The sequence below is a fragment of the Capsicum annuum genome, chromosome 11 (genome assembly GCF_002878395.1).
Source record: "Capsicum annuum cultivar UCD-10X-F1 chromosome 11, UCD10Xv1.1, whole genome shotgun sequence".
NCBI lineage: Eukaryota > Viridiplantae > Streptophyta > Magnoliopsida > Solanales > Solanaceae > Capsicum > Capsicum annuum.
This window is the reverse complement of record NC_061121.1, coordinates 1,663,186-1,689,537: the sequence shown is the minus strand read 5'-3', so window position 1 is coordinate 1,689,537 and position 26,352 is coordinate 1,663,186. Positions and strand designations below refer to the sequence as shown.

The window sequence follows — 26,352 nt, the reverse complement described above, 5'->3', positions numbered from 1 at the left end:
TTTTTAACTTCTCTCTTCCATTTTCTCTGTCGCTACTTTTTCACCCCAAAAGAAAGAGGGGCCTTTAGACGGAGGAGCCACTGAACACTCCGGTGATAGTGGCACAGCAACCACTTCTGTGTAGTGAAAGTGTATTATATTCTTATGCCCTCGGGTTAAGTTACCTGCGATAACTTAACAGATGTACGATAAGCTCGAAAATAGAGTAGCAAAACCTGCTATAACTAGAGGGATATTCTTTCTTTGATCGATGGATGTAAATATTATTAGAGAAAATAGACTGTCCGGTAGTACCAAAGTTGATACTGCAGCTTTATACAAATAGAGTAAAATTCTTTACGCTGCCAAGGTATATAACTTAAAACTCTTATATACTGAAACTAAAAATTGAATGACTTCCAGTAATAGATACATATCTCAGGAAACGCCAGATAGTCATGCATTCGTACTCTCAAAATTTACACCAATAACAAAGACGAGAGTGTAGAAATTTTGATTATTTATCAGTCGCAGAATTTGGAAAAGCTGTTATTATTTTAGCTTCATCGGCATTGAGATTAGACTCAGTTCTATTATCGTAGCCAAATTCACTAGTCTGAATCTCCTTCAGAATATCCAAAACTTCAACCATAGTAGGCCTTAGATCCCTGTCTGTCTGCAGGCAGAAAAAAGCCAGCTCTGCCACTGAAGTAGTCATTTCCCAAATCTTGGCATCTGACTCGAACTCCAGGGTTGGATCGATCAACTTGTGAAATGCACATTTTACAATCTTGTTTATTGCAAAGTTAGCCAAATTAATCTCTTGGCTATGCCTATGCATATCCACAGCTGGCATTGATGAAATGAGCTCAACAAGGACCACCCCGAAGCTGTAGACGTCACTTTTATTAGTCAGCTGGTAACACTCGTGATACTTTGGATCGATATAGCCAGGGGTGCCCCGGGGTGCAGTTGAAATATGAGAGACATCATTAGGGAAGAGCCTTGAAATCCCAAAATCTGCAACTTTAACACTAAAGTTGTGATCAAGGACTATGTTGTTAGTCTTGACATCACAATGTATTACGTCAGACGCATGAAGGTAAGCCAATGCACCAGCGGTTTCTATGGCAATGTCCATGCGGACTGGCCATGTGAGTGATCGATCCTTCGCTCCGTCACCATGGAGGTGATCAGCAAGAGTTCCATTAGGAATGTATTCGTAGACAAGGAGTAGTTCGCGGCTGCGCCATGAAGTGCAGCCATAGAGGGTGACAAGATTAATGTGCCTTAGTCTGGTAAGGATCTCTATTTCATTTACAAACTGCTCCATTCGCTTGCAGTTGTGCTCGCAGAGGCGCTTTACAGCAACCTCTCTTCCATCCTTAAGTTTTCCTGGTCATTTATGAACAAGAATTAGGCATATGAAGAAATAGTTAATATATAGCTCTGTCAGATTAGGAAGTTACTCACCATAGTAAACAGTTCCAAAACCCCCATCTCCGAGTACTCTAGAGGAACTGAAATCATTCGTGGCTTCTTCAAGTTCTGTATAAGAGAAGACTGGGACACCAAAGTATATGCTGCCTCCCTCGACATCATGTTTAAAAATGTCCACGAATTTCTTTGTTGAGAGGAAGTGGGATGGACTAAAATTCCTCTTCTTATAAAACCAGATAAAGCAGATAGCCAAACAAGTTATCACCACTAATACTCCGCCACAAACTGGAAGGAAATCAATGATCACATGTTATCCGGAAAAAAAGAGGAAAAAACATCGCAATCTTCAACTCCACTTTCCATACATTTGTGAAACCTACTATACCTATCTCTCCTATCATCCATTATCATTATGGATATGTTTTGAGCATTTAACACAGTGAAGAAGAAAATTCAAATGATATGCATGGAAATTCTGAAATAGAAAAGAAAGACGAGGTTAATGGATATCTAAGTACCTGCTCCAAGAGTCAATCCCAACTTGCTTCTAGTCACTTTTGCGTCTAAAGAGAAAACAGAAAATTATCAGATGTGATAAGAAACAAGAAAGGACTCTAATAAATATACATTTGACCTTGAACATGTAGACTATTTTGAGATGTTTACCTTTGTAACAATGAAAATTGTAGTTCTTATCAGTCTGGCATTGACCTCCACCGTAGTGACATTCATTACATTCATTGGACAGTTTCCATTCTTTTAGAAATTCAGGACTTAAAAATTTGAACAGATCTTCATCGTCGATTGATCTCCAGTCAACTGGCAATTTGATAAGTGAACAATAATCAGTAAGTTTGCCTGCCATAATGTCTTCATCATCATCTCTGTCGATCTTGTATATGGTGAATCCCTCACAGTCATCGTACTGTCTATAAGCATAAAAGTTATCATTGCTGGTGATAGCGCATTTGAAGAAGTTGGCCATGTGCATTGGAAGGATTTTGAAAGAAATAGAAGGAGAATCAGGAAGGGAGAAATTTTTGTCAAAAACCTGGCAGTTGTGTTGCCTCAACATGGTTCGAAGCTTGGGATCCTCGAGCTCAACGACATAACCATACTCCTTGCGTAGAGCATAGTACCAATCTCCTCCAGGAAGCAGTTGGATTCTTGGATATGGTTTAGCATCACAACCGGACACGGGGAGTATTCCGCACTCAGGTTGTGTGGAAAGAGAGAAAGGAAAGCTCAGATCAGTAAGATTTCCACATGAAAACGACTTCGGACAAGTTGAATCATTTCTGCCCTTTGTCTGAACTAAGATCAGAAGAAGTGATACAAGAAAGAAAACAATAGAAGAAGCCAAAGCCATATCGTGAATCCCACCTCAAGAAGAACAAAGCTAGCTGAAGTTTTGTGAATTTTGACTCTAGAAGTCTATATTTATAAGACCTAAATACTTTCTCCATTACTAGTCTTTAGTTTATTAATAAAGTTTGTTAAAATCAAACATGTGCAACACAAATGTACAAGAAAAGTCAAGACTTAAGAAAATGTTCACATTAGCTTTCTAGCAATTGACTTCTTGACTCTGAAACTATATTGCTCAGACTCTTCAAAAATGTCATCGGGTGTGTGTCGAATCCTTCAGAAGTAGTGTGCTTTTAAAGGATCCGACACGGTCACATTTTTCAAGACCGAGCAACTTAGCTCTGAAATATAACAGCAGCTTCTCACCATTTTCGAGACCAACTCTCCATAAAGGGATGACTTAAACTGTAGAAATAGAAGCTACACATCCCAAAATGCACCTAAAGATAGTCGGAAAATGTTTGAAAAAACACTTGAATCTATGACTAAGATTGAAACAAGAGTGCATAGTGAAACAAAAACCTCAACTTGTGAAAAATGAATTCTTTAAACACTTCTAACCTTGAATGTTCTTTAACTGATTGAAACAAGGGACTTGAGACGGAGGAGCCCCTTTCACTCTGGTGATCCGCCTTGATATTCTCCGGCCTGCGAGGGTTCAACAAACTCTTCTGTGGACTGAAAGTGTATAGTATTCTTATGCCATTGGGTTAAGTTACCTACAATAACAAGTAATTGTTTGTAACAGATATGTATGATAAGCTAAAAAATACAGTAGCAAAAACCTGCTACAACAACTAGAGAAAGTCTTTCTTTGATCAGTAAAAGTAAATTTTATTAGAGAAAATAGACTGTCCAGCAGTACTTAAGCTGATACTGCAGCATTACAAAAATAGAGTAAAATTATGCTGATACTGCAGCATTACAAAAATAGAGTAAAATTATTTACACTTCCAATGTATATAACTTAAACTCTTACATAATGAAACTAAAATTTGAGTGACGTCCAATCATAGAACGTAGCTCAAGAAACTTCTCACAGTAGTACATTAACTACATTAAAAAGGGGGTATAGAACTTTTAACTACATTGTACTACTTCCATCGGAGCAAGTAATCCATTTATCAGTCACCGAATTTGGAGAAAGTAGTGATTTAACTTGCTTCAATGATAACATATCTTCTGATTCAGGGAAAGGAGGAGTTGCTACTACGTTGGCTTCATCGATATTGAGATTAGACTCAGTTCTCTTATCATTGACAAATTCACTAGTCTGAATCTCTTTTAGAGTATCCAAAACTTCAGCCATAGTAGGCCTTATGTCCCTGTCTGTCTGCAAGCACAGAAAAGCCAGCTCTGCCACTGAAGTAGTCATTTCCCAAATCTTGGTATCTGAATCGAACCCCAGGGCTGGATCGATCAACTCGTGAAATGCACATTTTACGATCTTTTTTATTGCAAAGTTAGCCAAATTGATCTCTTGGCTATGCCTATTCATATCCACAGCTGGCATTGATGAAATGAGCTCAACAAGTACCACACCGAAGCTATATACATCACTTTTACTAGTCAGCTGGTAACACTCGTGATACTTTGGATCAATATAGCCAGGGGTTCCCCGGGGTGCAGTCGAAATATGAGAGACGTCATTTGGGAAGAGCCTTGAAAGCCCAAAATCTGCAACTTTAACACTAAAGCTGTGATCAAGGAGTATGTTGCTAGTCTTGATATCACAGTGTATTACGTCAGAAGCATGCAGGTAAGCCAATGCACCAGCAGTTTCTATGGCAATGTTCATGCGGATTGACCAGGCGAGTGATCCTTGCTTCGCTCTATCGCCATGGAGGTGATCAGCGAGAGTTCCATTGGGAATGTATTCATAAACGAGGAGTAGTTCACGGCTTCGCCTTGAGGTGCAGCCATAGAGGGTGACAAGATTGTTGTGCCTTATCCTAGTAAGAATCTCAATTTCATTTACAAACTGCTGCATTCGTTTGCAGTTGTGTTCATAAAGGCGCTTTACAGCGACCTCTCTTCCATCCTTAAGTTTACCTAGTCATCGATGGACAAGAATTAGGTGCATGAAGAAATAGTTGAAGAATAGCTCAGTTTGATTAGGAAGTCTCTCACCATAGTAAACAGTTCCAAAACCTCCATCTCCGAGTACTCTAGAGGAATTGAAATCATTCGTGGCTTCTTCAAGTTCTGAGTAAGAGAAGACTGGGACACCAAAGTATATACTGCCTCCCTCAACGTCATGTTTAAAAATGTCCGAGAATTTCTTTGTTGAGAAGAAATGGGATGGACTAAATTTCCTCTCCTTGTAACACCATATAAAGAAGACGACTAAAGTTATCATCACCAATCCTACACCAAAAACTGAAAGAGAAGTCAGTAATCCAGCTCTTTGGAAAAGATAGAACAAATAGCCTACAGCACTTGTCTCTCCCATTATTGTTTATTATCTGTACGTTTTGAGATTTTACCACAACATAGAAGAAAATTTAAATGATATGCGCGGAAATTCTAAAATAGGAAAGGACCCTGCAGTTTATGTATATTTAACTACCTGCTCCCAGAGTCGGTCCCAACTTGCTTCTAGTCGCTTTTGCATCTAAAAGATAGAGGAAAAATATAAGGACATATTACCGATAAGTGATGTCAAAACAAGAAAGGATAAGAAATATGCGCGCTATACCTTGAGCGTGTGGAGTTTTTGGATATGTACAATGAAATTTGTTGGTTTTATCAGTCTGGCATTTACCTCCACCTTGGTGACATATATCGCAGTCGTTAGACAGTTCCCACTCTACCAGAAAAACATGACTTAATATTTTGAACACATCATCATCATATAATGCCGAGTCAATTGGCAATCTGATAAGTGAACAGTTGGCAGGAAGATTGCCTGGTTGCACGTATTCACCATCGTCTCCATAAAGCGTGTAGTAAATGCTAAAGCCTTTACAATCATTGTACATTTTATAACCAGCAAAATGATCAGTTTTCTTCTGTGTGATATTACATTTGAAGAAGTCATGAAGCGTAAGCATATTGAAAGTAATAGAAAGAGTGTCTGGAAGGGAGAAATTTTTGCTAAAAACTTGGCAATTTTGTTGCCTCAACATGGTATGAAGCTTTGGGTCCGAGAGCCAAACTGTAGATCTATTCAGATTTGCCGTGGCATAGTACCAATCTCCTCCAGGAACTAGTTGGATTCTTGGATTCGGTTTAGCATCACAACCAGACATGGTCATTAGTCCGCAATCAGATTGCGCGGAAAGAGGAAAGCACAAGTTAGTATAATTCCCACATGAGAAGGACTTTGGACAAGTTGAATCATTTTTGCCGTTTGCCAGAACTAAGATTAGAAGTGACAGAACAAAGCAAATCAAAGAAGAAGCCAAAACCATATCGAATATCTACCACAAGAAGAAGAAAGACTAGAAGATTTGTGAATTGTAATTCTAGCTAGCTAACCAGAACTATCTTATCAGATCAAGCTGCATAACTGTTACAAGTTTTTCCCACCGGTGAATTTGTCAAAGTAAAGCACTATGTGGAACCAAACATGTAAGAAGAGTCAGACTTATTGATGAAAATAAAGATGAAGAGATAGCCATTGACACTAGTGGAAAGACTTGACTTCTTTAAGTCTGCAAACAAACAGAAACTTCTCATTATTTTCAAGGCCAAAGTCTTTGGAAATGGATGACTTGAACTGTAGAATAGAAGCTATATTCATTTCAGTTGACTGAAACTTAAATGGTATGCAGATAGATCGAAAGGTGAAAACAAAAAAGGAAATGGTTCAAGCTACACCTTAAAATCCACGCAAAGATACAATGTTCCATTTGCTCACTTTCTCATTAAAAATTACCAAGAAAGTATTTTCAAGATTGGCGGAGTATACACCGGGTAAGCAAGAAATAATTGCTATTTTCAAGCCATCTTCTCCAAATTTTCAAGCCGTCCCCAAGCTTATGGAAGACTCACCCCCGAGTTCAAGACACTATGAGTCTATCTATGGTCATTATGACAAAAATATTCAAATTGACACGTGGACTTGCATAGGTTCCTAACGCCGGCCCCTCAATAGTTCTCCAGTAGTACCTCATCTTGTAAGTTTAAGCACTTCTAACCCCTAACACACTAACCTTCTCATTTTTTTCTGCGACGTACTCCTTTCCATTTTCTGTTACACCACGTTTTGACCCCGAAAGACAATTAAGAAGGGTCACTGGACGGAGCCAGTGCTTTACAAGACCTGCCGGTGTATATAACAGGTGCAAGGCTTTTTCTTCCTAGAGTGTGAGGCAAGTTCTTTCTCAATTCAGAATGAGCAGATATTAAATATCACAGAGTCAAAAGTGAACACAGAGTTGTTCGCGTCTTATATAATGAAATCAAAAATTGAATCACTTCCACTCGTAGATACATAGCTCAAGAAACTTTCACGGTAGTACATTTTAAGTCTCTAAATATCTACATCAATAACAAAGCAAGAGGATATAGAACTTTTGACTACTTTGTACTCGTGGTACTAGAGCAAATAATCCATTTATCAGTGACAGAATTTGGTGAAGGTAGTGATTTGACTTGTGTCAGCAATAACTTATCTTTGGTTTCAGGGAAAGGAGGTGTTGTGACTATCTTAGCTTCATTGCCGTTGAGGTTAGACGTCGCGTTCTTCTCATTGTGAAATTTATTAGTCTGAATCTCCTTTAGAGTATCCAAAACTTGAACCATAGAAGGCCTCGTATCCCTATCTGTCTGCAAGCATAGAAAAGCCAGCTCCGCCACTGAAGTAGTCATTTCCCAAATCTTGGTATCTGAATCGAACCCCAGAGATGGATCGATCAACTCGTGAAATGCACAATTTATGATCTTGTTTATTGCGAAGTTAGCCAAATTAATCTCTTGGATATGCCTATTCATATCCACAGCTGGCATTGATGAAATGAGCTCGACAAGGACCACCCCGAAGCTATAGACGTCACTTTTACTGGTCAGCTGGTAGCATTCGTGATACTTTGGATCGATATAGCCAGGGGTCCCCCGAGGTGCAGTCGAAATATGAGAGATATCATTTGGGAAGAGCCTTGAAATCCCAAAATCTGCAACTTTAACACTGAAGTTGTGATCAAGGAGTATGTTGTTAGTCTTGACATCACAGTGTATTATGTCAGAAGCATGCAGGTAAGCCAATGCACCAGCAGTTTCTATGGCAATGTTCATGCGGATTGGCCAGGCAAGTGATCTGTCCTTATCTTTGTCGCCATGGAGGTGATCAGCAAGAGTTCCATTAGGAATGCATTCATAAACGAGGAGTAGTTCACGGCTTCGCCATGAAGTGCAGCCATAGAGGGTGACAAGATTGTTGTGCCTTAGCCTAGTAAGGATCGCAATTTCATTTACAAACTGCTGCATTCTTTTGCAGTTGTGCTCGTAAAGGCGCTTTACAGCAACCTCTCTTCCATCCTTAAGTTTTCCTAGTCATTCAACGACAAGAATTAGGCACATGAAGAAATAGTTGAAGAATAGCTCAGTTGGATTAGGAAGTTACTCACCATAGTAAACAGTTCCAAAACCTCCATCTCCAAGTACTCTAGATGAACTGAAATCATTCGTGGCTTCTTCAAGTTCTGAATAAGAGAAGACCGGGACACCAAAATATATGTTGCCTCCCTCGACGTCATGTTTAAATATATTTGAGAATCTCTTTGTTGAGAGGAAGCGAGATGGACTATATCTCCTCTTCTTGTAACACCAAGTAATGTAGAAAACTGAACAAGTTATCATCACCAATCCTACGCCACCAAAAGCTGGAAGAGAAGTCAGTAGTCAAGATATTCGGAAAAGAAAAAGAATTTAACGAGAACAACTTGACGAGGAATTTTTTTCTCAAGTCCAATATCCATACATTTATATAAACTATGATACTTGTCTCTCCTATCATCATTTATCGTTAGGGAAATGGTTTAAGCTTTTACCACAGCGAAGAAGAAAAAATGAAATGATATGACTTGGGAATTCTAAAATAGGAAAGAAACATGAGGTTAATGGATATTTAACTACCTGCTTCAAGAGTCAGTCCCATATTGCTTCTAGTCGCTTTTGCATCGAAAAAAGAAGAGGGAAAATTATCAGATGTGATATGAAACAAGAAAGGAACCTAAGAAATATGCATTTAACCTTGAACATGTAGATTATTTTGAGATGTCTACCTTTGTAACAATGAAATTTCTTTGTTCTATCAGTCTGGCATTGACCTCCATCATAGAGACATTTGTTACAGTCATCAGACAGTTTCCATTCTACTAGAAATTCAGGACCTAACATGTTGACCAAATTATCTTCGTATACTCCTGGGTAATAGGGCAATCTGATAAGTGAACAGTTGGCAGGAAGATCGCATGCTAGAATGTGTTCATCCACATATAGCTGATGCTTGTAGTATATGCTAAAGCCTTTACAGTCATCGTACATTTTATAACCAGCAAAGCGGTTGTTCTTCTGAGCAATGTTCGGGGTGTTACTAGTCGTAATGTTGCATTTGAAGAAGTTTTGAATATTCAAGATTTTGAAGGAAATGGAAGGAGAGTCAGGAAGGGAGAAACTTTGGTCGAAAATCTGGCACTTGTCTATCTTCAACATGTCAACAAGTTTCGGATCCACGATCCCAATCGTATAATTATACGGCTTGGCAAACGCGCAGTACTCATCTCCTCCAGGAAGCAGTTGGATTGCTGGATAGTTTTTAGTATCACAACCAGACATGGGCATTATTCCACAGTCAGGTTGTGTGTTAAGACAGAAAGGAAAGCTCAGGTCAGTAAGATTTCCACATGAAAATGACTTTGGACATATTGAATCATTTCTACCCTTTGCCTGAACTAATATAAGAAGAAGAGATAAAAGAAACCAAACAAAAGGATAAGCAAAATCCATATTGCAAGAAGAGGAAAACAAGCTAAAGGTTACTGAATTATACAGCAACTTTATCTAGCTGTATTACTACTAGTCTTTAGTTTATTGGTGAAACTTGTCAAAAAGAAACACTACGTGGAACCAAACGTATAAGAAGGGGAAAAAGAAAGGCAAAGCAAAGAAAAATAATGAAACTTTCACATTGACACTAGCAGAAAGACTTGACTTGTTGACTCTACATACTAACAAAAACTTCTTTGTTTTTTATAATCATTGTGTCCGGGTCACCTCCGCTAATTTCATAGGACCATTAGCAACAGGAATCAGGTAACTCTACAAATGACAAGAAACCACCTCGTATTTTTTGCCTACTAACAACTTCTCATCGTTTTCATACGAGTAAAGTATCTAGTAACCCCCTACACTATGATCAAATTTGCTACGACACACTCCAACTTAACGGATGTCCTATTGCCCCCGAACTAAATTTTAGCATCTTTTTGTCAACCTTTTCAGCTGATGTGGCACCTTTGACGTGGACCCCATTTTATGTAATAAAGGTGCCATGTTAGCACAAAAATACGCTAAAATTGAGTTCAGAGGTAATAGGATCCCTATAAAGTTGGAGTGTGTCGTAGCAATTTTGGCCATAGTTCGGAGAGTTATTGGATACTTATCTCTTTTCATACAAAAGTCTCCAAAAATGGGTGACCTAAAACTATAGAAGTAGAAGCTATACTCATTTCCTATGTTGCTCGAGCTCATCAAAAATGTCATCGGTTGTGTGTTGAATCCTTCAAAAGTAGTCTATTTTGGAGGATCCGACATGTATGCGGCAACATTTTTGAAGAGACCAAGCAACTTAGTCACAACTCACATCCTAAAAGACAAGTAAAGATAGTATATGAAAATGGAATAGAACACTGCATAAGAAATACAACTTTCCATTTGGTCATTTTCTCACTAGAAATTACTAAGAAAGTGCCTTAAAGATTGGCAAAGTATACACAGAGTCAAGCTAGAAATATTTGCTATGTTCCAAAGCCATCTTCTTCCAAAAATTTGAAAAAATAATCAATCTTTAATAGTCATTCCTAGCTTATAGAACACTCACCCCATAATCCAAGACATTGTGGGTTCGTTTGGTACGCGGGATAAGGTGGGACATCTCAGGACTATATAATAACAAGAGTAAAGCATCTAGTACGCTTGAATTATGACCAAATTTGCTACGACACACTCTAACCTCACAGGGGTCCTATTACCCCTGAACTTAATTTTAGCGTATTTTTGTCAACTTTTTTTGCTGACGTGGCACTTTTTTAGCTGAAGTAGCACCTTTGAAGTGGGCCCAATTTTTATGTAATAAAGGTGTCACGTCAGCACAAAAGGGTGACAAAAATACGCCAAAATTGAGTTCAGGAGGGTAATAGGACCCTGTGAAGTTGGAGTGTGTTGCAGCAACTTTGGTCATCGTTCGAGGAGGTACTGGATGCTTATCTATGATAACAATAACATAATACTCAGTGTAGTCCTACAAAAGTGAGGTTTGAGGAGAGTGAAGTGTACACAGACCTTATAATAACAAAACAATGTGATTATCGAGGTATAAGGAACAACGGACAATAACAGAAATCGAAGGACAAGAAGCTACAAGGCCCATAAATATTTTTTTTTCATGTATATATATATATATAACATATTGACACCTTGATTTCTTTGTGAATTTACTTCTTTATATTTCGATACTTCTTAAGGAAAATTTTTGTTCCGCCACTGTGCATTCCCTCGGTAAGCTAAAACTATGTGATGTGTGTTGTCTAATCACCTCTCAATACTTTTTTACGTGTTTTTGTCTTTTTATTTATAATTTTTAATTTCATGACTTTACTCCCCCATTTTTAACAAAATCTCCATTTTCACCCTCTTGTATAACAACAATACCCAGTGTAGTCTGGTAGAGTGTACACGATCATTATTCCTAAGAAGAGGTAGAGGTTGTTTTTGATAGACCCTCGGTTCAGAAAAGTAAGAAAAGTACAAGAAATAACAGATAATAACAAAAACAACTGATAGTAACATAACAGAAACTGAAACAAAATAATACAATAATCAGGTGTAAGTAACATCGAGACAGTAATGAAAATCAAAGGACAAGAAACTACAATAGCAATACTACAACTACTAATATGAACATATAAACAACGCGTTGCTTAGTTGGAACAACTACATATATATTTACTTCTTTATATTCTGAATCTTCATAGTAAAATTTTAGCTTCACCCCAATTTATATTCAAAGAAAATGATTTATCTTCCAAAATTTTCCAACACTCTCAGCTAGACTTGTAACCAAAGTCATGAAGAAATAGACATTAAAAAAAGGGACCATATTGACTAAGTCATTGGACTAATTTGCCACTCATCTTATCACTGACATGGTCTTTGAAAAGACAGTATATAGTAATTATAATTGTTTTTACTCATGTGAACAAAATCCTGTCTATTTTATCTTTGAATCTGAGGTTTCCATTTGATTCATTCTATGTTTTTGTTTGGAAATTATATGTTGTGGTACAATTTCGCAATGATTTTTTTTAGTGATGAAGCCACGAATTTCTTTGAGGGTATTTAAGACTTAATATATGTATAAAAAGTAATCGTAATTTACATATTGAGTATATTTTTGTTATATAAACAGTATAATTTTTTTATGAAAGACGTTCAACTGATTATCCTTCATTGTATGTGGCTTCGCTATATTGTATTTTTCTACAGAAACTGTAGAATAAGAGATAATTTTTTACTCCTAGTTCAGTTTTATGTGACATTATTTCCTTATTAGTCCTTTTCAAAGAGGATGAATTAGTTTTATATTTGAAAATGATTAAACTTTAAACCTCTCCTTACCTCTTAACATAGGAGTAGTTTTTATAGATAAATAAATATTCTGACATGTTTAAGATCACAAGTTTTAAAATCTTATAACCAGAGTCCAGAAAAATGTTATGGTATATTTAAGATCGCAAGTTTCAAAAGTATTTTTTCTCTTTCTTAAATTCCGTTTTGAGTAAAATTATGTCATGTAAATTGGAACGAAAATATTTTGATGGATTCTTGTAGAAGGATAATGTACATCAAAATGTCATCTCACTTTCAAGTTCCTAGTGACTTGAATGCTACTAAATGGAACTTGTGACATTAGTTCTGTCCACAGAACTTATGAACTGCTAAAACACAAATGGATTGTGCTAAGTGTCACATATTGATTGGCGGAATCGATTATTGCCTTATGATCTTGTGTAGTTCTCATCTCGAGAGTTAGTTTTTGAGGTTGAGTTAGCTTTAACGTCCATTTTATTCAACATAGTTTTTAGCACGACGCTCATCTTTGTCATGATTGTCCCATGTCGGAATGTCATGCGCAACGCTCTTTGGGACCTATGGTGCTCGGACTCTTCAAAAATATCATCGGGTGTGTTGGATCCTCAAAAGCTATGCAATTTTTAGGGATCTGGCGCGGTTTCAGTGCAGCATTTTTGGAGGGTCCGAGCAAGATAGCTTAGGAGGTAATTTCATGAAAATTGACAGTTCAAAAGCAAAAAAGAAGCATAACATCAAGAACATAATATATTATATACATGTACATTCACTTAAGCTCATCAAATGCCTAGCCAAAGTGTTAGTAGAGTTTGAAGTCTGAAAAAACATCATTCTATACATTTCCTAAGATATTCACTTATGGTGCTCGAACTCTTCAAAAATATCGTTAGGTGTATGCATTTTCTTAAGGATCTGACATGAGTGCGGCAACTTTTTTTGAGCGGCCGGGCGACATAGGTGACTAGTCACTCACTAGTGCTTGTTGTGGTTGAGCCACTAATCCATATCTCACTATTAGTTTCTGGTGAACTTAGGAACCTAACTTTCTGTAACAGTGCAGCCTTATCTGATTCGGGCGAAAATGGAGGGATATTAACACTCTTGTTCTTGAATAAATTGAAACTAGCACTAGTATCAAATGTCTTCTCATCTTGATGAAACTTTCCACCTTGGATGTTTTTTAAAATGTTCAATACTTCATCCATTGTTGGTCTGATATCCCTATCGGGTTGCAAGCATCGAAAAGCTAGCTTTGCGACAGAGATAGTCATTCTCTTATTAATGAGTATATCTGGTGCAAACTCGACTGATGGATCAATCAGTTCATCGAATGCACATCTTTGTATCCTGTTTATCGCCAAGTTAGCCAAATTGATCTCGTGCTTGTGCCTATTCATGTCAACAGCTGGCATTGATGATACGAGCTCAATAAGGACAACTCCAAAGCTATAAACGTCGCTTTTGTCAGTAAGCTGATAGCATTCGTGATACTCAGGATCAACGTATCCAAGCGTCCCTTGAGGTGCTGTTGATATGTGAGTAACATCGTTAGGGAAAAGTCTCGAGAGCCCAAAATCTGCTACTTTGACACGAAAGTTATTGTCGAGAAGGATGTTGTTAGTCTTGACATCGCGATGTATCACATCAGAAGCATGGAGGTAAGCCAATGCACTGGCGGTTTCAACTGCAATGTTCATGCGAATGGGCCACGTGAGTGATCCCTCTGCTGCTCTTTCGCCGTGTAGATGATCAGCAACTGTTCCATTGGGGATGTATTCGTAAACAAGGAGAAGTTCACGGCTGCGTCTTGATGTGCAGCCATAAAGGGACACAAGATTTTGGTGCCTCAAACGAGTAAGAATCTCGATTTCGTTTATGAACTGCTGCATTCTCTTGCAGTTGTGCTCATAGAGGCATTTTACTGCAACTTCTCTTCCATCATATAGTTTTCCTAATTCAGAATGTGCAAGAACAATGAGATACCGAGTTTTCCAACGAATAGTGAATAGTAAAAAGTGATCAGTTGAACACCCTTCGTCAAAATTAACTGAGTATATCGAAAATTGTACCAAGTATAAAGGTCAAAAATTACATTTTATACTATATATTAAAAGCATAATACGTAAACAGACACTCCAACTTGGACTCAGCCAGCAAAAGAGTGCATATCTTGACACATCAGCTTGGTGTCAACTAAATATTCCAACTCGTCCCCATTGTGTCTCACGGACACCTAACGCTGATGTGGCATATAAATATCGGAGGTGTCTAGATGATCATTTTTAAGTTAAGAGTGTTTAACTGACGCAGTGGAGACGAGTTGAGGTGTATTTTCATACTCAAAGTTGGACTTATATGGCCGCCAGTCGAGGCCAAAAGTGTCGACCCTCAGCGAAACTCTTGGTTTCGCCATGAGCATGACAGCTAACTACTTTTCACTTTTTCGAAAATGCTGTCTTTTAACATAATTCTAAGGTTCAAAGATAAACTTACCGGAATATACAGTTCCAAAACCTCCATCTCCTAGTTCATTAGAGGGATCAAAATTGTTGGTGGCTTCCTGAAGTTCAGCATAGGTGAAAACCGGAACCTGAAATCCAAAATATTTGCTCTCTACGACAAGATCCTGAGAACTTGTTTAGAATCATTCTTCCCTCTCTTGCGACGCCAGATAGAGAAGATGACAACGGAAGATAGTAGGATCAAACCAACTCCGCTTATCACTAGAAAACACAAGATATTGTAATCAAAATCTGATCTTTTATAAGTGTAATACTAAAAAAGGGCAGCCTTGGCTGCTTTGCCGGGGAAGGGCCGCACCCCAAGGGTGTCATGTCAGAAGCCGACAGTGATTGATTCCACTGATCAAAACCCCTGACCTATAGGTCACACGGAGACAAATTTACCGTTGCTCCAAGCCCACCCTTCGAAAGCGTACTACTATAAAAATGTGGTTATTGACAACATATATTGTTAATACAAACAGTACCTGAGGCCAGGATAATCATTCTCAACTTACTTTGTCCATTTTGCCCTACAGTAAGGAAAAAAATTAATCCTTTAAGGTTTACCTCAATAGAAAACAATCAGAACAAGAGTTATATCTCAACAACATATACCTTTGGAACAATGAAACTCGTGTTCGTCGATGATCTGACATTTCCCTCCTTTGTCAAGACACAGATGACAATCTTTGGACAACTCCCAGTCTAGTAAAATATCAGATGTCAACAGTTCAAACAAGCCAAGACTTGCATGTGGTTTTGATGGTGTAGGTAATACAATTGGCAATTGTAAAAGTGAACAGTGCTTTGGAAGTTTGCCACTTATCTTAGCACTAGTATTTCCTAATGAGTTTTTGGGATGGTGATAGTAAACATTAAAATCTTCACACCTTTTGTAACTATTGAAACCTTGGAAAAAGTAATCAATTGTTTTCTGGATGGTGTTGTCTTGACTATGTTTGCATCTGTACAAGGTTAAGTTAGGAACAATTTGGAAAGTCATCAAAGAGGAATTTGGAAATGAGAATTTTTTGTTGAAAGACTTGCAACTTTTGTTATCTAAATACTCTTTAAGCATAGGATCTGAGAGTAAGAAAAAATCACCCTTCTTCAATAGAGCATCATATTTGTGTCCACCAAGTTCGATCTTTGGATATGGTTTAGCATGACAATCAAACTTACATAATCCACACTCAGGATTGCTGGAATTTGTGAAAGGAAACTTCATAACTCCAAGGCTTCCACAGTCGAATTCATCGGTGCAGTTGGTTATGGAGTTACCTAGTACTTGATGCAAGCTAAACATCACTAAACAACACAGAAACAAGAAAGTAGAAGACATGTTATGTACTCTATATGGTCTCACAAAGCAAGAAAAATGGAAAAGAGTGGTGTTAAGTGTTAAGGTTTCTTTCTGCAATATCAACCATGTTATCTGGTTTAATTTTCTATATGTGGACTTGGAATTTGTTGCAAAGACTTTGAGTAAAAGAAAAAGATCCAAATGAGGGCCAACTTGGAAGACTTTTCCACTCATTGACTAATTACTATGTAAAGACTTGACTCATTGACTGTTAAGATATTTCTGCACTTTTTTTTTTGTTTTAAACAAATCTCATGCATCGTCTTAACAAGCATGTATGTACCTTCTTTCCTAAGAAGAAAGCAAGTAGTTTAGATCACATAATATTTCCATGAGAGGAAGGGAAGTTGGTAAGAACATTAAAGTATTTTGGTTATGAGTCATTTTCGATTTGAAGGGTTGCCTTGGAGTAACTGGTAAAGTTATTGTCATGTGACCAGGAGGTCACGGTTCAAGCCTTGGAAACAGCCTCTGGCAGAAATGCAAGGTAAGGCAGCGTAGGATACACCCTTGTGGTGGGGCCCTTCCCGGACCTTGTGCATAGCGAAAGCTTTAGTGCACCGGGCTGCCCTTGTTTAGTCATTTTCGATTTGGAAATAGGTGAACAAAGTCCGGATATATCACATACAGGCTTGACAGACCGTTCGAGTGAAATAGTAAAAGATAAGTGACTTTTTTGATACAAAAGAAAGAAAAATGACCTTTTGAGTGAAACGATAAGGTAAGTGACTTTTCTGATACAAAAGAATGATAAGTGACTTTATTCACTTACTTCCAATGGTTGAATGATCAGAAAATTTCTGCAATCAACTAATCTGTGATGGTGTTCTCAATCAAAAAAAATCCAGTCTCCGGATCAGATACCAGTTGAAGAGCTTTGTCATAAGCTAAATGATCAAAGCTAGCATATTGTGAAGCTTCCGTAATGTAACAATTCAAAAAGCATCTCACAGATTGGTTGATGGAAGGCAGATTGATTTACAGTGTACATCCTGATAGGTTAGGCAACGTAGTTGACACACAGTCAGAGAAGAAACGGAGCATAAAATATACAAATTTGCAGAACATCAAGATGTCATGAGGAAGAACTCGAGAAGCTGGAGATTTATAATGTTGGTTGTGGTAGAGCCACTAAACCATCTATCATTCGCGGAATTTGGTGAAGGTAGAAATTCAGATTTCATCAACTGCATAGCATTCCTGAGAAAGACGCTGAGGAACCTTTACTACTACCCTCAGTTTCATCGCCACTCATTTGAATTTCAACATCGGTAGAACGTCATCCATAGAAGGCCTCATGTTGTCCTCTAGTTGCAGGCGTGGAAAAGCCAACTTTGCCACTGTGTGAGATGCACTTTTTTCCCATCGCAGCATTTCATTGGTACGTCTCTTCCATTGCTCGGTTCACCTAAGAATGTGCATTGTTAGCTGCTCTATATAGAGAGAGTTAATCAAAGTACTGTTACCTTCTAGAAATCTGCCAAATATAAAGCTTAAGTCCATATGCTTCTTACCGTGGTAACCTGTTCCGAAACCTCCATCAGTGTGTTCTGTAAAGGAAATTTTGTGCACACAGCATTATTTAGTCATAAGAAGTGCACGCACTAGCTGTCAAATGTCCCCGTAAAGTGGCTGATACTCCTTTAAGTAACTTCAAATCCAGGATACCGTGAAAAATATACATGCTCGTTAGTGCAGAAAGCATGTCCATATTCAATAGTTACACTCAAGTGTTCAGAAAATGGCGAACAAAGAACAAAAGTGGAAACTAATAAAGATAAAAAGGAAGGCCTCAGCGACGTATTCCTTTACAGATGAATGAGTACATATATCTTAACATGTACATTGACGCTAAGGTCAAGAGTGTAAGAATTTCACCCGCTAATATTACTACTGCCACAACTACTAACCCACTTCTCCGTTACAGAAATAGGTGAAGGTGGCAATTGCATTTTCTTTAACAAAACTGTTTTATCTGATGTAGGAGAAGTAGGGGCTTTTTCACCATTACAATCTGTTTTATCGATAATTGAGTCCTTCGTCTTCTCATCTTTGATGTGATCCGTATTGTTGCTTTGAATATGTTTAAGCGTTTCTAGTACTTCATCCATTGTCGGTCTCAAGTCCGTCTCAAGCTGCAAGCATTGAAATGCTAGCTCTGCTACTGAAGTAGTCATTCTCATAACTTGAGCATCCGACTTAAATCCCAGGGATGGATCAATCAGCTCATCGAACGCGCATCTTTGAATCCTGTTTATTGCTAAGTTGGCCAAATTGATCTCATGTCTACGCCTAGTAATATCAACAGCAGGCATTGATGAGATAAGTTCAATGAGGACAACACCGAAACTATAAACATCACTTTTTTCAGTGAGCTGGTAACATTCATGATACTCTGGATCAACATATCCAGCTGTCCCTTGAGGAGCAGTTGAGACATGAGTAGCATCATTCGGAAAAAGTCTCGAAAGCCCAAAATCTGCAACTTTGACACAACAATTGCTGTCGAGGAGTATATTGCTAGTCTTCACATCACGATGTATTATGTCAGAAGCATGGAGATAAGCCAATGCACTAGCAGTTTCGACAGCAATATTCATCCGGATAGGCCATGGAAGGAATCCGTCCTTTGCTCTATCCCCGTTCAAGTGATCCGCCACTGTTCCATTGGAAATGTATTCATAAACAAGGAGGAGTTCACGGCTGTGCTTTGATGTGAAACCATAAAGGGTAACAAGATTTCGATGCCTTAGACGAGTGAGAATTTCAATTTCATTTTTAAACTGTTCCATTCTCTTGCAGTTGTGCTCGTATAGTCGCTTCACTGCAACTTCTCTCCCATCCCTAAGTTTACCTAGTAAGGAACGTAGTACAAATTTAGTTATTTAATCGTTTCATTCGAACATCTATTTTGCTTTCGACATTCTTACCATAATAAACAGCACCAAAACCTCCATCTCCTAGTTCTTTAGAGGAATCAAAGTTACTAGTAGCTTCTTCGAGTTCAGCATAGGAGAAGACCGAGACTCCATGGTAATTACTACCTCCATCAAAGTCATGTGTAAAGGAAGGATCAGAAGATTTTTTTCTTGAGCGGAAGTATAAACAACTTTTTTGTTCTTTCTTGTAACGACAAACAATGACAGCGACCACGACCACGAGGATTATTAACACAGCTCCACCTAAAACTGAAAAAAGACAAAAACGACGTTAACATGATGTGGAACTATGTTGAAATGTCACATTCAGGGATATAATATAGTACTGATTTACCTGAACCAAGAATCAACCCCAATTTCTTTTTCCCTGAAAATGAAGAAACGTCAGACAAATCGCGGAGGAAGAAAATAGAACTTATAAAATGTTCCAGTGGATAGGAATGGATATACAGCAACATGCATTTATGAAATAATTGGTTTTGGACCAGTAGGTAAATGCTTCTGGATGTGCTATTCAACAACGACAACGTACACAGTGTAATCCACAAGTTGGGTCTGGGGAGGGTAGGATGTACGCAGACCTTACCACTACCTTTGTGGGGTAAAGAGGTTGTTTTCAATAGACCCTCGGCTCAAAAGGAATGTAATTGAAGCAGGATTGCAAGAAAAAAATAACCAGATAGCACGACGTGAAGCAAATACAACAACAACAACAACATACCCAGTGTATTCCCACAAGAGTGGGGTCTGGGGAGGGTAAGATGTACGCAGTCCATACCGCTACCTCCGAGGAAGTAGAGAGGCTGTTTCCTATAGACCCCTGGCTCAAAGTAGAGAACAGTAAACAAAGGGATGGAAAACATAATAGAAAATCAGGAATAAGAACACAACGTGAAGCAAATAAAGCAACAAATAGAGCCACACACAGAAGAATAGGAGACTATGCAATTACAAAATACTACTACCAATAATAAAAAGAGGAAAAAAGAAATGTCCAAGGGTTGTCGGTAACTAAGTTGTTCGGAAAATCCCTACATGATAAAAATTCATAGGCCAATCTTAGACAAGTTATCGCTCTTTGATCATGAATCAACGCAATTGAATTAGTGAAGAGTCGCCTACAATCTCACTATCACCAAACTTCAGTCAGTGCAAGCTGGTAGTAAAAGAATGGAAAAGATAATCTTGTCTACATTAGAGTACTTAGTTTATAGTAAATATATAAGACGAGATTTGGATGTTTGTGATGCACATGAAAGCCTCCTTGGTCATTGTTAGCTTTTGTAACTCTGCAAATAATCATTATCTTATGTTGAGTATCTTAAAGTTGCAGCTGGTGGTAGCAGATACCAACACAGCAATGATTCTGGTGAGACCGATCAGAGCGATAACAGACAGGTTCACCATTTTCAGTGCTACAATGGTTGCTGCTTCTTTCATAACCACTGACCTCCGGACCATTGTAGTATTAATTTATTTTCCAACAACCTTACATAGTCTATCGATTGGTATTTTTTATTGCTCTTCTTTTTCCAATTTCAACTGGTGCAGCAACATATGACTCTCAAGGCATGCACTACGATCGACTTGGTTTTCCCCATTGGCTAAAACAGCATAGGGATGATTCACATTTTTTGGCGAATTTTGGGGGAATGTAGTTATTGAAACAATTAAAGATTTACTATAATATAGTTGAACCACATGTGATGGGAGATTGATCAAAAGCAAAAAACTTTCGAGGAGCGACGCATGAAGGATTCACTATGTCAGTATTCACTAACCGAAATGATTGTTTCTTATATAGGAGATACTTTTGTTAATGTAGTGACTGCTGGAAGTTTAGTAAAGTGGTGTAAATAACCACAAAATCGGGGTAACCACATAAACATGGATTCTTATCTAAGATAAATAATACGTAACATATACATAATAGCCAGTTCAATCCCACACGTGAGGTCTGCTGAGGGTGGTGGCGTGTACGGCTGTACTCATACCTTACCCCTACCTCGTGAAGGTAGCCAATTTATACATATCAATTACAACTTTGCTTTGTTAACGACCCGCTTCCTGAGTTCACGTTAGCCTACTTCAATTAACCATCTCAAACTATTAACCTAGTCCTTCATACATACCGTTAAAGATCGTGTCTTGCACATGAATATCAAAGATAAAGCTCAACTATGAGATGAACACGGTATTCCTTCAACGGACCTTGAGTCTATAATCTTTGTCCTCCAAATGTAAACTCGAATTGGTTAGTGAAAAGGAGATTAGGTGGGCAGTGGATTATTAAACTAAAAAAGCACAGCCCGGTGCACTAAAGCTCCCGCTATACGCAGGGTCCGGGGAAGGGCCCTACCACAAAGGTGTATTGTATGCAGCCTTACCTTGCATTTCTGCCAGAGGTTGTTTCCAAGGCTTGACCCCGTGACCTCCTGGGCAGAGGCTTTACCAGTTACCAGTGGCCTATTAGATTGAGAATAGAATTAACGAAGTCTTCGATTGGCATCCTCATATACTTAACAAAATACTACTGGTGTAACCAAAAGATTAATATGACAGAAGATCAAACCCCAAAATGCATAAACTAATCAGAACAAGACATCATTCATCAAAGAAGTTATTAGTATCTATACATTGCAACACAAACTTTGAAATCAAACACATTATTAATCATCGACAACAGACAGCTAACCTAATCTAAATGATTATTCATCTGTATCGTGATTCTTAGATCATCAAGCAATACTCTTTTATGCTCTTTGTGATCACACAAAAAGAATCTAAAGCACGGTGTCTAATCATAGCATAAGGCGCTGCATAGATATACCGGAAAATTAACTGCTAGATAGGGTCATAGGGACTTACTGGAAGGTTTGCAACTCGACGAATGAGGCCTGTCAGTGCAGAAGCATTTGAACTTATAATTTCGCACATCAAATCCGCAACGTCCTCCACTTTCTGCACACTCACTGCAATTACTAGCTGTCCAGCTCAATCTAAACCCCCTTCTCAAAAGGAACAGATAGTCTTGACCGTTTTCCTCGTTACCGCGCATTTCTACCGGTACCATTACATGATTTTTACACACTTGCAATGCAGACTCAAAGCTTTCATCCTCATCAAACATTGCAAGACCCCAATCATCATTCCCATTTTCTTCACCACAACCAAAACCAATCCTATACTTCAATAGCTCCCCCGCTATCGAGCCATTACAGTTGGACAACAAGTAAATTCTTGATTCATTCACAAATCTATACGGGCGATTATCGAGTGATACATTCTTGATCTCAGAAACACAACCATTCATTATACTACTATTAAAGACTGAATTTTTAAGCTGAAAAGTATGATCTTGATATGAAATATCTTCAACTATATACTCATTTCCAGCAATATGTACAACAGGATAACCTTGTTCACTACAATTCAGCCCAAATCCAGGGTACCCACAATAAGATTCTTGAACATCTTTAACATAAAATGGAAAGCTTATTCTTGGACCATATCTACAATTTACTGATTTATTACATGCTACAAACTGTGGATCAACAGCATAACAACATTTATCTAGTTGCAGAATGATGCACAAAATACAAAGGTTTAATGATGTTATCAAGAAATACCTTCTTTCTTGGTTCATCTGTAATCTTGAAACAACTGAAAAATAGACAAACCAGACAAGTAGATAATCAAAAACATACACTTGGGTTTCTTGGATTTTTTCCTTTTTACCTTTTTGTTTGGCAAAATAAGGTATTCATATTCAGATAATAATGAAAAATATACTAAAGGGAAAGAGGGATTTCTTGGATTTATTTGGTATACATGTTATCTGCAACTGGTTCTGACAGAAGGGTTGACTATTGTATCTACTTTTTTTATTTAATAGTAACTATGATACCCGAACTAGCTTGCATGCACGTCAACTAATTTTACCCGAACTAGCTTGCATGCACGTCAACTAATTTTACAATGTTATGAAACGAACGGGAATAAGAAGTACCAGAAAATCAAAGAAAATAAGAACACACAGATTTTACATGAAAACCCTTGACAGGAAAAATCACGGGCAGAGGAGGAGGAAATTCACTATAATGGAGAAGAGTACGATGAGGAGACGAAAGTCTCAATGACGTATATAAACCATCCAAAAAATGACCCACTAAATCGCACTTATACCACCACAGACCCCACAAAAAATCACAAATATGGATCGCACCATGAATTTTTCAGTACCGAATCAATAAAATTCGGATCACAAACTCTAACACGCAGGATACAGGTCACCTCCTACTGGCAACGCGTATTAGATAACTTTGTCCATCGAAATTAGAACAAATGAAATTTGGTTGGGAATTGAACCTGACTTCATAGTGTTCAACGCACTTCATTGAACCACTAGGCGCCACCGTTTGGTGCACGGCTATGTATCTATTGTTTTTTTAAAATAACTATGGTATCCGAGCTATCTTGCATGCCCATCGACTAATTTCGCATGATACCTATTACCTCTCACCAGCAACAGATAATACGTAACTCTGTTCATCAAGATTAGAACAGATGAAATTTAGCTGAGAGTTGAACCCGACTGTATGATGTTCAGTGGACTTCACTGAACCACTAGGTCACACCGTTGGGTTCACCAACATGTATCTACCTCATATTTCACAAAGGTTGAATATTCAAGATTATACTATTGAACATAAACAAGTTGCATTTATTGACCAATGAACTGTTTGACTAATAAATTGCAATAAAAAAGTCTGCTTTAAGAAACATTAGTCATATTCACATAGGATATACTACTAATAATAGAGGGCAACATGTTTCTTGCTCATATGTCTGCAGTAATTTGCACAGAAAGAATGGATTTTTAGCTAGTGTTTGATCATAAATTTTCAATCAAATTTTAAAATTTGAAATTTATATATTTGATTGTGAAATTTGATTGGATTCTAAAAATGTGAGTTTAAGTATTTTTCTAGTTCCCAAAAATAGACTCATTGGAATAGGGGTGTATAAAAATATCAATAAATTAAATCGATAAAAATATTATTGATTTATTGTTATTAGATTATTGGATTAACGATTTTTAACTGGTTTTATAAAAAAAAATTACTGAGTTATTGGTTCGATTCTATTTTTTTCTTATTGGATTATTGAGTAAACTGATAACTCAATATATATATATTTCTCTTTCATTTCTATAAACCTATACAATTTCCCGAAAACCTATTCAAGCTTGAAGATTCTTGTAAAATAAAACACATCATGTAGGATTTTTGCTGCAACTAAGATTTCGTTTCTTTTCTTGTTAGTTTCTACTATTTCTATTTTATGCATATTTCCTTATCGATTAAACCGAAAATAGAACTATTGAGGATTAAAAATTGATAAATCGAAAATCAATAAAAAATATCTTATTGATTTGATTATTAGTTTAACATATTTAAAAACTGATAACCGATAATACATAAAATCGAACCGAACCGACTGATGCACACCCCTACATGGGAGGTATTTCACTTTCACCGGTAAAATGTAAATAATAATAATAATAAAACACAACTTTAAAAAATTCAAATTCTCAAATTTCAACTTTAAAATTTATGGCCACGAACTTAATTTGACCATGAATTGTTCTATTAAACTTCTTTTTGACTTTGACTATTTAGGAAGCTATGTTGGAATATATGTTAACTATATAGGTAAGAGATGATTTGTTAACGATAAAGATATGAATGAACCAAAAACATAAGAGTCATAAAAAATTAATATCTCTACAAAATTAAAATTTTTCTCTCTCTTTATGTAGATGGTATCAAACTAAAACTTGATAATTCGATTAATTTAGATTTACATCACTCAAGATGGTCCATCTTTACTGTCAGTATTCAAATCTGAAATCTCTGGAAAAAAAAAGGAAAGAGAATTATTCATTCCATTATGTTACTTGAAAATAAAATAATCTCTTAAACAAAGATATTAGATTCTCATTAAGCAACATTAGTGGGATGATTAAGGTTTGAATTATATTTTACTAAGTTGATTTTTTTTTGTTACATTTAGACTTTTGACTTTTTCTTCCTTTTGGTTGACCTTTTAATCCTTTTATAAAAATATTGAAGCCAATACATTAATATTCCTATGATATTTCATGTAACATATTACATTATTACATCTTTTAAGTTCATAAAACAATATAGAATATATCCCTTTTTTTTTTTGTCTCATTTGGAAATACTTTTTAGAAAGATATTCCTTCATTCATCTTTAGAAAATTGGAATACAAGTTGTGTGATTATTTTATTCCTCATAAATATTGTACTGACGAATTAAAGTCACTTTTTTAAAAAATACATTTTATGGCTAATTAATATGTGTTAGCGCTAGCGACATTGGATTCAATGGAAATTAACAAATATCATTAAAAACTTTAACATTTTTTGTTAAAGTGCATATTTATTACCGCTAAAAGTTTTTATTGCCATATACCCAGCATGTTTGATGGAACTACAGATTCCCCCACGGCTCAGAGTACGCCGATTACCTCCCAAACCGTACAAGATAGTTACCACCTATCATACGGCTTTCTAACTTAACTTCTTTTTCTAGTTGTTCCGCTCTGTCGATCAATGGAAGTATAAGAGATCTGTAACCTCTCGCAATCTTTGACGTAATACTTCTTGCTTCCTATCCATAGTTAGCATATATCTCCACCAGTCATACTTTAAATTGAGTCATATTCAATGAAAAGAATGTCTTAAGATAGTACTAATATACAAAATGAAAGGAAATTAAGGTAAGTATTAGTTTAATTAAAAGATAATATCTTTTTTAAGCCAAAGCGTCATAACCAAAAAGGACAAGACCCAAGAAAGTGGATATAAAAATACAAATATTGGAAATTGACACCAATATGAGTTGTGGTGTGGCGGAT

The 26,352-nt window shown here is 37.1% G+C and overlaps 5 protein-coding genes across 6 annotated transcripts; all 5 read right to left on the bottom strand.

Annotated features, from left to right (window-relative positions):
- Positions 1-247: 247 nt before the first annotated feature.
- LOC107856734 (LEAF RUST 10 DISEASE-RESISTANCE LOCUS RECEPTOR-LIKE PROTEIN KINASE-like 1.1) lies at positions 248-3,492 on the bottom strand. The gene is made up of 4 exons (XM_016701717.2): positions 2,086-3,492; positions 1,938-1,982; positions 1,453-1,704; positions 248-1,374 (listed from the first exon to the last, which is right to left on the bottom strand). The coding sequence occupies exons 1-4, from the start codon at positions 2,786-2,788 to the stop codon at positions 497-499; spliced, it is 1,878 nt and encodes a 625-aa protein (XP_016557203.2). The 5' UTR covers positions 2,789-3,492; the 3' UTR covers positions 248-496.
- Positions 3,493-3,600: 108 nt separating this feature from the next.
- Positions 3,601-7,013, bottom strand: LOC107856731 (LEAF RUST 10 DISEASE-RESISTANCE LOCUS RECEPTOR-LIKE PROTEIN KINASE-like 1.1). 2 transcript variants are annotated; one of them, XM_047399318.1, is made up of 4 exons: positions 5,486-7,013; positions 5,357-5,401; positions 4,918-5,166; positions 3,601-4,839 (listed from the first exon to the last, which is right to left on the bottom strand). In XM_047399318.1, the coding sequence occupies exons 1-4, from the start codon at positions 6,198-6,200 to the stop codon at positions 3,872-3,874; spliced, it is 1,977 nt and encodes a 658-aa protein (XP_047255274.1). In that variant the 5' UTR covers positions 6,201-7,013; the 3' UTR covers positions 3,601-3,871. The 2 variants fall into 2 exon arrangements, with proteins under 2 accessions (XP_047255274.1, XP_047255275.1); XM_047399319.1 differs by having other exon boundaries at positions 4,918-5,154.
- A 145-nt stretch (positions 7,014-7,158) lies between these two features.
- LOC107856730 (LEAF RUST 10 DISEASE-RESISTANCE LOCUS RECEPTOR-LIKE PROTEIN KINASE-like 1.1) lies at positions 7,159-9,922 on the bottom strand. Its single transcript, XM_016701713.2, has 4 exons — positions 9,015-9,922; positions 8,866-8,901; positions 8,358-8,612; positions 7,159-8,279 (listed from the first exon to the last, which is right to left on the bottom strand). The coding sequence occupies exons 1-4, from the start codon at positions 9,736-9,738 to the stop codon at positions 7,312-7,314; spliced, it is 1,983 nt and encodes a 660-aa protein (XP_016557199.2). The 5' UTR covers positions 9,739-9,922; the 3' UTR covers positions 7,159-7,311.
- Positions 9,923-13,311: 3,389 nt separating this feature from the next.
- LOC107856727 (LEAF RUST 10 DISEASE-RESISTANCE LOCUS RECEPTOR-LIKE PROTEIN KINASE-like 1.1) lies at positions 13,312-18,092 on the bottom strand. Its single transcript, XM_016701707.2, is given in 5 exon segments — positions 13,312-14,551; positions 15,094-15,234; positions 15,237-15,323; positions 15,590-15,634; positions 15,720-18,092. Coding segments are annotated over 5 exon segments (2,181 nt in total). The 5' UTR covers positions 16,642-18,092; the 3' UTR covers positions 13,312-13,565.
- Positions 18,093-18,245: 153 nt separating this feature from the next.
- LOC107856728 (LEAF RUST 10 DISEASE-RESISTANCE LOCUS RECEPTOR-LIKE PROTEIN KINASE-like 1.2) lies at positions 18,246-24,062 on the bottom strand. The gene is made up of 4 exons (XM_016701708.2): positions 22,275-24,062; positions 19,741-19,773; positions 19,398-19,655; positions 18,246-19,321 (listed from the first exon to the last, which is right to left on the bottom strand). Exons 1-4 carry the CDS (start codon positions 23,050-23,052, stop codon positions 18,342-18,344), a joined length of 2,049 nt encoding a protein of 682 aa, XP_016557194.2. The 5' UTR covers positions 23,053-24,062; the 3' UTR covers positions 18,246-18,341.
- Between the last annotated feature and the right edge of the window lie 2,290 nt (positions 24,063-26,352).

Excerpts from the sequence above, each read along its gene's own strand:
- LOC107856734 (XM_016701717.2), bottom strand. The coding sequence starts at position 2,788 with ATGGCTTTGGCTTCTTCTATTGTTTTCTTTCTTGTATCACTTCTTCTG. Across the intron at positions 1,983-2,085 it reads CAATTTTCATTGTTACAAAG|ACGCAAAAGTGACTAGAAGC; the intron begins GTAAACATCTCA and ends TTTTCTCTTTAG. Across the intron at positions 1,375-1,452 it reads TTTTGGAACTGTTTACTATG|GAAAACTTAAGGATGGAAGA; the intron begins GTGAGTAACTTC and ends ATAAATGACCAG.
- LOC107856731 (XM_047399318.1), bottom strand. The coding sequence starts at position 6,200 with ATGGTTTTGGCTTCTTCTTTGATTTGCTTTGTTCTGTCACTTCTAATC. Across the intron at positions 5,402-5,485 it reads AAAAACTCCACACGCTCAAG|ATGCAAAAGCGACTAGAAGC; the intron begins GTATAGCGCGCA and ends TCTATCTTTTAG. Across the intron at positions 5,167-5,356 it reads GGGACCGACTCTGGGAGCAG|TTTTTGGTGTAGGATTGGTG; the intron begins GTAGTTAAATAT and ends CTTCTCTTTCAG.
- LOC107856730 (XM_016701713.2), bottom strand. The coding sequence starts at position 9,738 with ATGGATTTTGCTTATCCTTTTGTTTGGTTTCTTTTATCTCTTCTTCTT. Across the intron at positions 8,902-9,014 it reads GAAATTTCATTGTTACAAAG|CGACTAGAAGCAATATGGGA; the intron begins GTAGACATCTCA and ends TCGATGCAAAAG. Across the intron at positions 8,280-8,357 it reads TTTTGGAACTGTTTACTATG|GAAAACTTAAGGATGGAAGA; the intron begins GTGAGTAACTTC and ends TTGAATGACTAG.
- LOC107856728 (XM_016701708.2), bottom strand. The coding sequence starts at position 23,052 with ATGAACCAAGAAAGAAGGTATTTCTTGATAACATCATTAAACCTTTGT. Across the intron at positions 19,774-22,274 it reads GTCGAGTTGCAAACCTTCCA|GGAAAAAGAAATTGGGGTTG; the intron begins GTAAGTCCCTAT and ends CTTCATTTTCAG. Across the intron at positions 19,322-19,397 it reads TTTTGGTGCTGTTTATTATG|GTAAACTTAGGGATGGGAGA; the intron begins GTAAGAATGTCG and ends GTTCCTTACTAG.